Source organism: Silene latifolia, chromosome X, assembly GCF_048544455.1.
Source record: "Silene latifolia isolate original U9 population chromosome X, ASM4854445v1, whole genome shotgun sequence".
Taxonomy (NCBI): Eukaryota; Viridiplantae; Streptophyta; class Magnoliopsida; order Caryophyllales; family Caryophyllaceae; genus Silene; species Silene latifolia.
Window position 1 is genome coordinate 128,092,099 of NC_133537.1, and position 14,331 is coordinate 128,106,429.

General features: G+C 37.9%; 2 protein-coding genes across 2 annotated transcripts; both read left to right on the forward strand.

Annotated features, from left to right (window-relative positions):
* The first annotated feature begins 2,303 nt into the window (after positions 1-2,303).
* Positions 2,304-3,444, forward strand: LOC141618311 (uncharacterized). Its single transcript, XM_074435411.1, has 3 exons — positions 2,304-2,733; positions 2,862-3,046; positions 3,205-3,444. Exons 1-3 carry the CDS (start codon positions 2,304-2,306, stop codon positions 3,442-3,444), a joined length of 855 nt encoding a protein of 284 aa, XP_074291512.1.
* Positions 3,445-3,450: 6 nt separating this feature from the next.
* LOC141618312 (uncharacterized) lies at positions 3,451-4,002 on the forward strand. The gene has a single exon (XM_074435412.1). It carries the CDS (start codon positions 3,451-3,453, stop codon positions 4,000-4,002), a length of 552 nt encoding a protein of 183 aa, XP_074291513.1.
* Positions 4,003-14,331: the final 10,329 nt, after the last annotated feature.

A 14,331-nucleotide genomic window follows, 5' to 3' on the forward strand; every position in this document is an offset into this window, starting at 1 on the left:
TGAAGGCCTGATGCGAGTCTGGTGAAACATGATGTCAAGAGAATTTCAATTTGGGTTAAATTAAAGGACCTTGATATTAAGTTCTGGGGAATGGACTGTTTGGGGAAAATTATTAGTCATGTGGGTCAATTGTTGAAATGTGATAACAATACCCTCAATAGGAACTTCTTGAGTTTTCCCAGGACACTTATTGAGGTGGATATGAAGCAAAATTTTCTCTCTGATATTGAGTTTGTGGATGAATGTGGGAAGGATGTCAAGGTGGCAGTGGAGTATGAATGACTTCCTGTGGTCTGTAATTCTTGTAAGGGTATTGGGCACTCCAGTGAGATTTGTAGGGATACTAAGCCTAAGGTTGCTCCTCAAAAGATTTGGAAACCAAGGTCTAAACCAAGGACTAAGCAGACTGTGTCTATGGTGAAGGAGACAACTGTGGTGAAAGAAAAGGTGGTGGAACTTTCTGTGACTCCTGTGGTTAGATCTCCTATTATAACCCATGCAGTTCCTGTCATTAGGAGGACCATTCATATCCCAACTCCGGCTAGGATCTTGTCTAAGTTTTCTAGTCAAGGCCCCGATGAATCTGGCACTTCTAGGCCTAGGCAAGGTCTAACTTTCATGGATGCTCTCAACTCTACTCTGCAAAGATCCATGAGAAAAATGGAAGGTAGGGGGGGTACTTTTTCTTCCCTAGATAATGGTTAACATGAGTTTCTGGACTATTAGAGGATTAAATAGCCTAACAAAGCAAAGAGACATTAAATGGTTTCTTTATCAAAATAATGTTGGGTTATTTGGTCTTCTTGAAACTAGGGTTAGGTGTAGTAATTGGAATAAGGTCCATAATAATATATGTAATGATTGGGTCATTTGCACTAATAATTCTAGTCATAAAAGTGGTTGTATATGGTTGATTTGGATTCCTAGTTTATATACTGTGAATGTGCTGGATGTGACTCCTCAATTTATTTTTGCTGTGGTTTCTGATAATGTGAAGGGTGTAACATTCAGATTAACAGTAGTGTATGGTTTTAATAAATTGGCTCAGGATTGCCATTATGGAAGTCTATGACTGAATATGCTAGCTGGGGCAGTGGTCCATGGATTTTGTGTGGAAACTTCAATAATGTCATGTTCCCAGATGAAAGAATTGGGTCTTGACATTAGTTGGGCAGAGATCAAGAGATTTTAAGAAGCTTGCAATGACTGTGGACTGCAAACTATGAAAACAATTGGTGCATTCTTTACCTGGAACAATAAACATGAGGTGGGCACTATGGTGTTTAGTAGAATTGATAGGGTGCTTATCAATGATGAATGGTTGTTGGAGTATCCTGAATGTAGTGCTAGATTTCTTCCTAAAGGGGTTTATGATCATGCTCCATATATTATTTCCTTGAGGGAGGAGTCCATTAGGAGGAAGAGGATGTTCATGTACTTTAATATGTGGTCATTCGATGAACACTTTATTTCTGTGATTAATCATGGCTGGGAGGTGAAGGTGCAAGGTATTTCCATGTTCCAGCCGGTGATTAAAATAAAGGCTTTGATGAATCCTTTGAAGAATTTGAACAAGAAGGGTTTTCAGAATATTGAGCATACATGTGGGGTTGTTATGGCAGCATTACATTATATTTAAGAGGAGCTTTAACTTAGCCCTAAAGATGTGATGGTTAATGAGAATGAAAGAATTGTCTCCTTGGAAGTGTCTAAGTTGTTAAAAGCTAAACATGCTTTTCTTTCTCAGAAGGCTAATTTGCAGTGGACTATGGATAAGGATGATAATATTGACTATTTCCATGCTGCCATTAAGAAGAGAGCTATGAATAAAGTTTTCCAAATTAAGGATGGCAATGTGAATCTCTTTGATGAGCCTGATAAGGTTAATGCTGCTTTTGAAAGATTTTATGAGGAGTTGTTGGGGTCTGTCAAAGCAATGGAGGAAGTGAAAGTGGCCATTGTGCAGAATGGCAGAGTGATTCAAGATAAGCATAGGAGTATTCTGATGAGACCTGTGACTCCAAGGAAATAAAGGATGCTATTTTCTCCATTCTTGGGACTAAAGCTGCTGGCCCAGATGGATTCTCTAGTCAATTCTTCAAGGATACATGGGAGATTGTGGGGGAGTCTGTGTTGATGCTGTAATTGATTTCTTTGAACATGGTAGGTTGTTAAAGCAGGTAAACCATACTATTCTCACCCTGGTTCTTAAAGTTGAAATTCCTACTTTAGTCTCTTAGTTTAGGCCCATTGCATATTGTAACGTGGTTAACAAATGTATCACTAAGCTGATTTGTGATAAAATGAGTGATGTTTTACCTGGCTTAATTAATAGGACTCAAAGTGCCTTTGTCAAGGGGAGGGATATTGTGGAGAATATTTTAATTTATCAGGATCTTGTTAAATTGTATAATAGGAAGTCCTGTTCTCCTAGAGTGTTGATGAAAATTGATCTTCAAAAAGCATATGATTCTATTGTGTGGAGTTTTATAAAGGATATGTTGCTAGCTCTTGAGTTCCTTAGTAGCTTCATTGATAGGGTTATGAAATGTGTGTGCACTCCATCTTACTCTATTGCTTTTAATGGGGAGGTGTTTGGGTTCTTTAAGGGTAGGAGGGGGATAAGACAAGGTGACCTCATGTCACCACTTTTGTTTACCATTTGTATGGACTACCTGAGCAGGTTGTTGAAAGTTGTTGAGTCTCTGCCTGGTTTTAAGTATCATTCTCTTTGTAAGAAGAGGAGGTTAACCCATCTATGTTTTGCTGATGACTTATTGTTATTTTGTCATGGGAGTAAAGATTTTGTGTCTACTTTGCTCAATACTTTTGGTGAGTTCTTCAAAGCTTCTGGATTGCAGATGAACTTGGGCAAGTCAAATGTGTATATGAATGGTTTTTTTCTCCTAGTGTGAAGGAAGAAATTGTTTCATTAACTGGTATGACTTTGGCTAGGTTGCGTTTTAAGTATCTTGGTGTACCAATTGCTGCAAAGAATTTGGCTGTATTGGACTGTGATGTGCTGGTGGAGAGGGTGGTGGCTAGAGTAAGGGCATTGGGAGAAGAAAGTTGTCTTATGGTGGAAGGTTAGTACTGGTTCAGTCTGTTTTGAGCCAGATGCATAATTACTGGGCTAGAATCTTCATTCTCCCCAAGGCTGTTATGAAGAGTATTGATTCTGTATGTAGGAATTTCCTGTGGCAGGGTGGTGTTCATTATAGCAAGGCCCCCCTAGTGTCTCAGGAGAGAGTTTGCTCTCCTAAAATGCAGGGTGGGCTAGGGATTTTGAACTCTGAACATCGGAATATAACCACACTTGGAAAATACATATGGTGGATCGCAAGTAAAAAAGATCACTTGGGGGTAAAGTGGGTTGACTCAGTATATATCAAGCATCATGAGTGGTGGTCATATCAACCTTCTTCTACTGCTAGTTGGGCTTAGAAGAGGATGTGTTTGGTAAGAGATACTCTTAGGGGTGGTTATGCTGGTGATAAATGGGGGATGGAGGATAAGGAGTACACCATACAGGCTGGGTATAATTGGTTGGCTCCTGCACTGGAGAAAGTTGTATGGGCTCCCCTGGTTTGGTTAAGATTGGTTGTGAGTAAGCATAATTTTATCACTTGGCTTGCTGTTCAGAGTAGATTGTTAACCAGAGATAGGCTGAGCAGCATGGGGATTTGCTGTGATATTAGATGTTTGCTATGTGGAGAAGCGACAAAGACACATTTTCATCTGTTTTTTGAGTGTATCTATAGTCAGAAATGCGTGCAGCTGGTTTCAGATTGGCTGAAGGTGACAATACCATGGCAGAATACACTGGATTGGTGGAATCAGAAGAGGATCAAGCCATTGTTAAGGAAGCATATAGTGGGAGCTACTGTGTGTGCTTTAGTCTATCATGTTTGGCAAGCTAGGAACAGATGCTTACATGACCATTCTGTGATTAGGCCTAGCAGGCTTGTACTTAGTATTAAAAGCTGCTTGTGTACTCGTTAGAGCTGGAAAAAGCTGACCCGACCCGAGGAACTCGACCCGAACCGCCCGAAACCTGGCCTGATAGAACCCGAAAGTTGGGTGAACCGAAATCGACTCGACCCGACCCGAGGTTAAACTGAAACCCGATACAATCCGAAATTGTATGAATCGAACCGAACTGTGACCTGACCCGACCCGCAACCCGATTCATCCTATAACCCGACATGACCCGATTCGAACCGACCCGACCCGTAACCCGATTTCTCCCATAACCCGACATGACCCGACCCGACCCGTAACCCGATTTACAACCCGACCCGACTTGACCCATTCTAAACCTAGCCCAATTTGATTAAAAAAAATGTAATCAGATTTGATTTAAAAAAAAATCTAAATTTACAAACTCCAAAATGACTAATCAAATAAGTGAATTATTATGTTTTCTCTTAATTAAACAACTTTATGCTATATGATTATAAGTTATAAAGAGAAAAAAAATTGGCATTGTCAATTTGTCATAACTTTACGTTGTATGTTGTACTCGTAAAGTCGTAAGTAATAACTAATAAAGCCCGTTGTACACGAGTCACAGTAAAATTCTTTAGGGAAATGATGTTTGCTCCTTTTTGTATAATAAATAGGATTATTTAGTGACAATAATCCAACCTAAGTCTCCCCTTCTCTATTTAATCCAACCTATTAATTATCCCATATTAATCTGATCTTTCGTATCATTTAACTTATTTTGATACTTTAGAAAGGCAACCTGTTAAACAGGTTAACCTTTGTGCTAAACCTGTTAATTAGCTTATTTTGTCCCTTAGCTTCTTACCATCCAACTGTTGCCAACATGATTAGCACAATACTAGGTGTCGTAAATGCTAGAATTAAGCTACCAAATTAGATATTTATAAACCAAACTTGACTCTACACTATGCACTAAGAATAGTAGTAAAGGGAAGTAAGGGTCGAACCCAAGAGAAGGGAGTTAAGACTAAAAGCTTGTATTAGACTAATGAAAATGGGCAAAGCACAAGACTATGCACAAACTATGGATATTAACAATGAACAACAATAGAGACACATAAGAGGAGAATTGGCATGGAGAAAACAAGTGACAAAATGAAAGAGATGTGATTTTTCCTATGAAACAAGGTAACAAACACTTGGTATGCAAACAACAATAATATGAGATGAAAACTTGGTATAATCCTACAAGCTTCAACTTTTCTCAAAGCAAGACTCTTTTCTCTCCAATTTCATTTACCCAACAACAATCCTCAAGAAATTGATCACCATTATCTAAGCCAACAATGATAATCCTACGTAAACTACAATTTCCAACACTAAGCCATGTAAGAATTGTAGCCAAGAGAATGAAGAACACAACCAAGAGGGAAGTAAATGGGATATCAAAAGAGCGTGTCTAAGCCAACAAACCCAATGATACAAACAATTTCTACTCACAAATATTGATACTCTAAGCCAAGATAACAATAATCATGAGATGCTTCAACAAGTTATCACAAAAGCAAGGAACTTTGCAACATACAAGCAATAGATGAACATTAAAGAGACAAGAGTGATCACTTCTCACAACAAAACATTCATCATGGCATTCAAACTTAGAAATTGAAATAAATGAAAGATTAGAGAGTAGAGAGTAGAGAGTCAATACAATGATAAAGTTGAAGATTTGAAACGGATTACACCAAGCAAGGAAGGATTTAGCCTTCCATAGTCTTCAAAAACCCAAAATAACAAGGAAAGATTACAACTTGAATGAGAAAGTCTTCTAAATTATTACAAGATTAAAACCCTAAATGATAAGATTAGATGAGATGATATGATGTTGTATGATCTTTAGGTCTTCAAACTCTTGGGTATATATAGGGCTTCACGAAAACCTAAAAAGATTTCCACTTAAAAAGCCCAAAAGAAGATTAGAAGGCCCCGTAAAACAGAGCTGCGCAGCCTGCGCTAAAAACCTTCTTGCCTGCACAATCGTGCACAGCTGCGCCCCAAGTTTGCGCAGCCTGCGCCTGGCCTCGCACTTTTGGACTTCTAATTTCCAAGAACTTTGACCTCTTCACTTGTTCTCATTTCTTCTAATCTTCACTCCTCACTTCTCCCAGCTGGATATTAGGCCACATGTGAGCCGCTTGTGCCTTGTCTTGACTATTGAAAGGTTCTCCTTGACCCTCGGGTTCTGTGTATCAAAATCAATTGTAAAACCGAGGTAGAATGCACAAGTTACCACATCGTAACCGATTATTAAATACTAGGAAAAGCACACTTACAGACCCATATTAAAAGACACGAGGGTGATAAAATCACCCTCTTAGACCGACACAAAACATTACTATCACAACACCACAACCACCTCCATCCAACTGCCGCCGACATCACCATAGCTACCCTTCAACACCTCATCTTCGTCCACCACGCACTACAACCATCTCTGCCAACCCGACACCACCTCTGAACCGAAAACCCGACAGCGGAGCGGATCTCACCTCTGCTCTCGTCCAACTATCACCAATATCCTGGACTCCGTCAACACCAACTTCGGCCACAAAGCAAGCAGCACCGACTCCTCCTCTCTGGGGTAGCTCGCTACCCTCATGTTCACCATCTGCATCCACCAATTTCGTCACCAAAGACGACCACCTGCTCCTAGCTTCACGCACCATTCTCTAACATCGACATCACAACTCACAATCGACAACCATTTATATAAAACATTAAAAAAAACACAAATTAGACGATCTTCTTGCTGTTTCTTTCTTATCCCACAAATCCACCCGAGTGAAGGAGCAAAATGATTTTCAATTAATTTGTGTTTCAATTAAAAAACACAAATCAGACGATCTTCTTGTTGCTTTTAATTGACGATAAAATCTCATAGCTCAAACCAATATTTTTGGATCCCGAGTAAAGGACCAAAATGATTTTCAATTAATTTGTGTTTCTGGAACTTTTAATTTGCATTTGTCTTGTAAATTGTTGCTTCAATACATTGATTTCTGTCTTTTTTGGGAAACCCTTGTTCATTAGGTTGAAGAAAGGAAAGATAATTGCAGTAAAATGAAAAAAAACTAACTGTTGTTGATGTACTAGGAAGAATGAAGGAGGTGGACGATGGAGAAATTAAAGAAGGAAAAAAATTGAAAAGAGGTGGGGTTACAATTTACATCATGACCTGTTGTGTGATGAAGTTTGCAGGAAGGAAGAGAAGAAGAGAGGTGCGGCAGTTGAGAATGTGGGATGTTTCATGTTTGTTTTGATGAATTAGGTCTTAGGATTAGGCTTTCACATTTCCCTTCCCTTTTCCAATTTTCATTTTCAATTTTTCAATTTTTCAATTTTTCAATTTTTCAATTTTTCAATTTTTCAAATATTCATTTTTCGTTTTTTGAAATATTGAAATATATATACTTCAAACTTTTCGTTTTCAATTTTCGTTTTTATTTCATTTTTCGTTTTCAACGTTCAATTGTGTAAGACGTTCTTACACAAAAAATTATTTAAAATCGGATCAGTATTAACATTTTTAACCGTTAGTGAATCTAACTCATTTGTGTTATCTCAATCCTATTGATTCGCTATTAATTTCATTTTAGTTAAAGCTTTTTAACGTAACACTATCATTATACTGAGGACGCTTAGTCATATTGTCACCTTAAGCTATACAGGACGCCAAAATTGAAATCGCAGTGGTATAATTTAAAGTGTATGATTTAAAGTGTATGAGATTTGTCAATATTACAAGTACTCGGAAAAAGTAATGAAGTAATGAAGTGTTATATTTGGATCTGTTTTACACTATATTAGTGTAAAGCTACCCTACTGGAGACCATCTAAAGAATCAGTAATGAAATTTTTAATTTACTTTTTATAAATGTGTGTATATATGAAATAAATTAAACATGGCCGCGTTAATGGAGTTAACATATCCATAGTAATGTTTACTCGTCAGTGGCTCATTACGTTTGATTGGGATTGTGTTATCCATAGTAATGTTTACTTGTCAGTGACTTGGTATATTAATACTGTTAAATGTTAATATCAAATGTAATAAGTATAGAAAAATCATAAGATTTATCTAATAATCTAATATTATAACTTGAACAATTATTATTGTAGTTATATTTCATCATATTAATACTCTAGGATTAGCTAAATCATGACTAGTCTCGAAAATCTCGATCCTATAAATCACTCATTGTTTCATTTTAGTTAAACCTTTCTTAAATGCTACTAGGCTAGTGACGTTATATTATCACTATACAGGATTTGTCAAAATCGTTCACCTTAAGTCAAATAAGCTATTTGTATAAATTTAAGTCTTACAAAGACTAACACACCGGCCTAGCTCTCAAAATCAAAAGTCATACCGATCAGACTCACAACTAATCAGGCGTGCCGACTCCACTTAATAATTGACCCGACACGGCGACAGACGACCAAACCGAATTAAGCCGAACTCGACCCGATTAAAGTTTTTTTAACCTAACTCACAAAAAACCCGAAATGAACTGAACTTAACCCAATTAAATACTTTGACCCGACACGACCCGACCCATAAAAACCCGAACCGAACCGATCTCGACCCGATTAAATACTATGACCCGACATGACCTGACCCATATAATGACCCGACATAACTCTACCCGACCCGAACCAAGTTTACTGTTGACCCGACCCGATAGCGACCTGACTCGAACCGAACCGTAGTGAAGAACAAATTGACCCGACACAACCCGAACCCGATATGACCAGACCCACTTTGACCTGCCCCGTAACCGACCCGAGTGACCCGATTGCTACCTCTAGTACTCGTGTGAGAAATACAATTAGTAAGGAAATGTTGGATAAGCACATTGAGTTAATTAGGAGTCTTTTGTGCTTATAGCAATATGCGAGGTTATGTTGTATTTGTTGGTTGATATTAATATTACTTAAATTTCTACCAAAAAAAAAGACTCCCTCGGTCCTGGTTATTTATTTATCTAATTCATTTTCGGGTGTCTCACCCAAATACTCCCTCGGGTCATGGGCGGATCGAGCTGGGCCTTGGGCGGATTGGATCAGGCCAAGTCAGCCTGTGTTGATGGCCAGCTCTACACATAACTAATCTGTTTTTTTTTTTTTTGACAACGATAAACTTTATAAATAAAAACTAGTAGAGGCTACATAGTTTACTTCAGAATACAAACGAAGGGGTATAAGCAGCCCCAAGACTACTTGACAACCAAGTAACCAAAGAAAAAGTACAAGTAATTCTAATCGAAGAGTCTAGGCGAATTTTCTTGAACGGTGGATGGTAATGATCGTCAAACTCAATAAGGTGGACATAATTCCGCTTTCTCCTCATAACAGCAACAGAAGTGCGGGTGTACCTGCAAAAATAAGCTGAAAACATAGTTCTTTTCTTTGACGTGGCCGAAGCACAATCCTTGGAGTCTTTAGTGTGGTATCGATGTACAAAAGGTCTCGCTCTGGCAAGTGAAAGATGTCTAACCGCAGCAAACTCAAACTGGTCCGATGAGATCTTAGTAGGATAGGGGTAGTCTGAATTAAGCCGCGTCTTCTTATCAACCTTTATGTCAGCCTCCTCCTTAACTAACACAACACTTTCAGATGCAATATTACCAATGTGTAAAGAGTTCTCCGGTGTAGGAGAAGAGGTGGGAACTTCTGCTGTCCCATGAAGTTCGTCATGGGGAGTTCCCGTCTGGATGGTTTTAGAGATGAGGGTACGAACCCTCAGAAAAGACATGGACCTTGGGTGGTAAAATCTCAAACTTGTGCCATGTAACAAACAATCATAATCTTGAGATGATAAATGTAGCGTATTATGAGGTCGCTTCTTGTTCGTGAAGCTGAACTGAGGAGATTTTATAACACCCCGAAAATTTGAAGACCTTTATTATATTTTAAAAGTAATATTTTAATCCATTTTAATTTAATATTAATTTATTTGAAATAATAATAATTTGATAAAATATAATTTTATTTTAGTTTGAAATAATATAATCACTTTTGATAGTTTAAAAATGTTTAAAAGTAATTTAAACTATATTTAAACCTTTTACTTTGATAAAATAGATTTCTGATAAAAGTCGTAATATTGGGATTTTCCCATTTCTTACGGTCGTTGGGTAAACGAGTTTGGATATTGGGCATATGAGTACTTAATCTTTTAGTAAAATCGTGTTTAAGAACTTGAATATTCTCGGAAATCGCGTTCGACGAATATTCCTAATTACCGTCGAAGCAAACCCCAAAACGTAAACAATTGACCCAACCTCCCCATGCCATTTGTTGGACCAGCCACCTCCCCTTCTCTTGTCTCCCCTTCATCTTTCATTTCCTCAATTCTCAATCTATCACTTCCTTCTTCCAAACACCAAATTCATCTCAAAAATCATCCTTACCAAACCCTAAATCCACCATAACTTCTTCATTTCTCCACCAAATCGCATAAAAATCATATATTCGGAATCCTCTCTTCATTCCCCATCTAATAGTAAACTCTATTTTCATTTCCCCCAATTTTGTTTAAGACACATTTTTCTAGGGTTTCGAGTTAAGGCTAATTAACATGTTTTTATTGTTTGTATAGGTGAAGATTTTGAAGATGAGTTAAGGGACTCATATATTGTAGAAGATGATGAGTGATTTCGGTTTCTAGGGCTCTTTCTCAAGTGTTATTGTTCTCTTTTTCTAGCTTAAGGTAACTATTCCGAGTCACTCGACGAATTAATGTCACATTAGTAGTTGTATTTGTTGTTTGTTGTTGTTTGTTGTCGTTTGTTGTTGTTTGTTGTTGTTTGAGATGATCTTGTTGATAAATGAATGAATGGAGTAAGATGAGTATGCTTATGTTTAATTTATGTTACCCATTTGTATATTATTGTTTGGAACAAATTTGGATGAGAAATTATGTGTTGTGACAAGTCCGTGTTTTGGTTGGAACGCGTCAGTACCGGACCGAGACGGTTTCCAATGTTTCCAAAAATATGACAGATTGAACGGCATCGAAAAATTAGGTGGTTTAGCCACTTGATTCACTCAATTCGGAGTCCGTATGAGTAAATGGCGTCGTTTTATCGATTAAAAATTTATAGAAAAGTTTACCCTTGTGTGAGACGGTTATTTATGCTATTTTATTATGCGAGAATTTTGTGGAATTAGTTATTTTGTAAGTTGGAATGTTTTCTTTATGTTGATAGTGTTCACATGATAGAAATTGGAATATTGCATGAGAATGATATTGTAATGAATGTTGTGATTTGGGCCAAAATGGGCCAAGACTCTGAGCTGGGCCAGTTTGACCGAATAAGTTTGGTCAAACTAGGTTTAAACTGGTCAGCCTCGATTTGACCAATGACCCGTCGTGGGACTCGGGTCGACGGTTTGTTTTTGAGGTGAGATTGGTTGTTATTGGATGTTTTATGTTATGCCTTGATATTTGTAATTATCATTTCACATGTTAGTTGTTGGATGCTTTGGATGCCTTATGCTTGAGTCTTGTTGCCTCTTTGCCATTTTAGCTTGTTCTCATGGATTATGGTACTGTTGGTTAGCTGGAATTTGGATTATTGATATTGGAGATATTGTTGGATTGTCAGCTGAATATGCTCTTGTGTAGCCTTTCATATGCTAGGGTGTGTATAATCTTTTGTGTGTGCAAGTTTGGACTCTTTGCCCCTCTTATGGTTAATTGGGTGTCCTATTTGTCTTGTGTGGTGTGGGCTAAAGTATTCAAGCTGGGACTAGGTCCTAGGTAAGTATTTCGGCCTTCATCATAGATAGGTCATTATAGTCTTTGACGAGTGTATGTTCACCGCTTAATAGCCTTTGTGTCTTAGCTTGGTGGGTTTATATCCAAATTAGGGCATGACTTCCTGACGTACTCTTAAAAGTATGTGGTCAGCTTAAGTACTAGCCAACCCTTTGGTGGACTCCTTAGGGGTACTCATGTGGTGTTATCATGGGTCTTGGATGCGGTAGTTTTCCGCATGTCGCTAGGTCTGCGCAGGTTTAGGACTAGGGTGTTTACCTTAGCTCGTGGTATAGAATCGAGTTACAGAGTGACTATTGACTGTACTAAGAACTTATGCATGTCTCTAGATATATTGTCCTTTCTTGTTTGATGATTTTATGAATTATAGAAGGTGAGATGCAAGCCGGTTATGGTTGATAGAGTTTGGATTCCCGGATGTTATGTGATTCACATGATAGTGTAGTATGAGTCGGTGTAGTATTCACATCCTAGGACTATGTGTTGTTATATTGTTGTTCACATGATAAGCACGATTGTCTAGCCTCTATATGCTAAGGCTATATGTTATTCATATTCATATTTTTATGTTTACATGTTATATTAATTATGACATTTCGTGGCTGGGAGAACTCGGAGTTACTCCCCACTGACTGTGGCTTTCGTATTTGTATAAAATGTGATCGACAGGTATGGTGATGCTTATATGAGGTTCATGGATGAGCTAGCGAGCAAAGTAACCTTGGGACTTACTTAGATTTTGTTTTATTTATAGAGACTCTTATACGAGTTTTTATGTCACATACATTTTAGGGACATATGTCTCCCTCTTTACATTTGGTTGTATAACTTTGCTATTCGCGACTTTAGCGATGGTTATGTTTTGAAACTTTTATTTAGACCTTGTATGTTTTGACACCTTTCAATTTGGATATCTTTATAACAGGTTCAGGTTTTAAAAATTACAGGTTTTTACCCAAATGAACCTATTACAAACATATCCATGCAGTTTTATTCTAGAATTACGTGTTCACTTTTCCGCAATGAAAGAGGGTGTCACATTTGGTATCAGAGCATATTTGCTCCCGACGCAAGTTTGTGCACCCCAATATAAATAACTTGACCTTAAAATAATAAACTTGAGAGATGGGTATGATGGGTAGACTTAAGGACCTAAGGTGGTAGTTTGTAGTGTGTTTGCTCTTTGTTAAGTTCTAACATGTTTGTTGATTGTCAATCATTTTTGTACCCTTGGATCAATGACTGTGAGCTTACCCGTGTCGTGATCAAGATTTGGTGCATATCGTCGGACATTGGAGATTTGTTCAACTTGTGAAGAATGCTCCTTCTTCCTCGAAGTTATCCCTCCATCTTTGTGTACCTTGCCTTACTCTTTACTTCTTAATGCTTGCTTCTTCTTCTAAACTCTCTTTTCTTTCCTTAGGAGTGACTCTTGTACCCTCCCAACTTGTGTTTTGTTCCTTGCTTATCTTCCCTTAACGCCTTTTTATAGTACTCTTTCTTTTGAGGAATGTTGGCCTTGGTTGGAGAATTTGACTTTTGAGGAGATTGTTTGTGGTTAACCCATAACCCTGGTTTTGAGAGGTTGTAATGTTAGAAAGACCTAGGTAGTGTGATGAGACATACTTAATGATTCTTAGACCTAGATCCTTGATAAAGTGAGTATTCTTGATTGGTGAGTTTTGTGCTGTCAAGTGTGATTTGCGTTTGTTACTAAGGCTATAGAACTTGGCTTTGTTGTTTAGGTTTGGGATTTGAGAGCCTTGGGAAGTGTACTGAGACATGTCTTGGAATACTAGTGCTTGGTACTTGACTTTAAATGGATGGAATTAAATGGTGGAATATTTGAGGAACCCTTTCTGGGAATTTATAGCTTGGTATTCGGATCTTTGATTGAGGATTTTACTATTTGAGAAACCCATGGTTGACACTAGTTGGATATGAGTATAGCTTTGTTGGAACTTTGACCTTGATCTTGTGGAAGTTGTTTGTGGATGTTTGAGGATTTGGAGTGGTGAAATCACACTTATAGTGGAGTACCTGTTTTGGGGAATAGATTAGGATGAAGTAACATGAGCGTTTTGAGGAAATCCTTGGGAGTGATGTGGTTATAAGTTTTGTTGCTAAGAAGTTTTCGGAACCGCTTAGGTTGATGTTGTTGTTTGATATTTGAGTACCTGGCGTTTCCTTGTTGTCTAATTTCCTTTCTTCTTTGACCATAAGCGTTACCGTTCATACCTCCTTTCCTCGCTTCATCTTGCTCATGATCTTGAATTAGCCGACGTGGTACATGCCTTGAAGATATGGAGGCATTACCTTATTGGAGTTCATTGCCGCATTTATACCGATCATAAGAGTTTGAGGTGTATCTTTACCCAGAAAGAATTGAATATGAGGCAAAGAAGATGGCTAGAGTTGGTGAATGATTATGATGCCGAGTTGATTTATCATGAAGGGAAAGCAAATGTGGTGGCCGATGCTTTGAGTAGGAAGACTAGTCACTGTTTGAGCAGTATCCGTGTGTTACCTGATGAACTCAC

Excerpts from the sequence above, each read along its gene's own strand:
- LOC141618312 (XM_074435412.1), top strand. The coding sequence starts at position 3,451 with ATGTGTTTGGTAAGAGATACTCTTAGGGGTGGTTATGCTGGTGATAAA.
- LOC141618311 (XM_074435411.1), top strand. The coding sequence starts at position 2,304 with ATGAGTGATGTTTTACCTGGCTTAATTAATAGGACTCAAAGTGCCTTT. Across the intron at positions 2,734-2,861 it reads TTTTAAGTATCATTCTCTTT|ATGAACTTGGGCAAGTCAAA; the intron begins GTAAGAAGAGGA and ends TCTGGATTGCAG. Across the intron at positions 3,047-3,204 it reads TGGAGAGGGTGGTGGCTAGA|GGTGGTGTTCATTATAGCAA; the intron begins GTAAGGGCATTG and ends TTCCTGTGGCAG.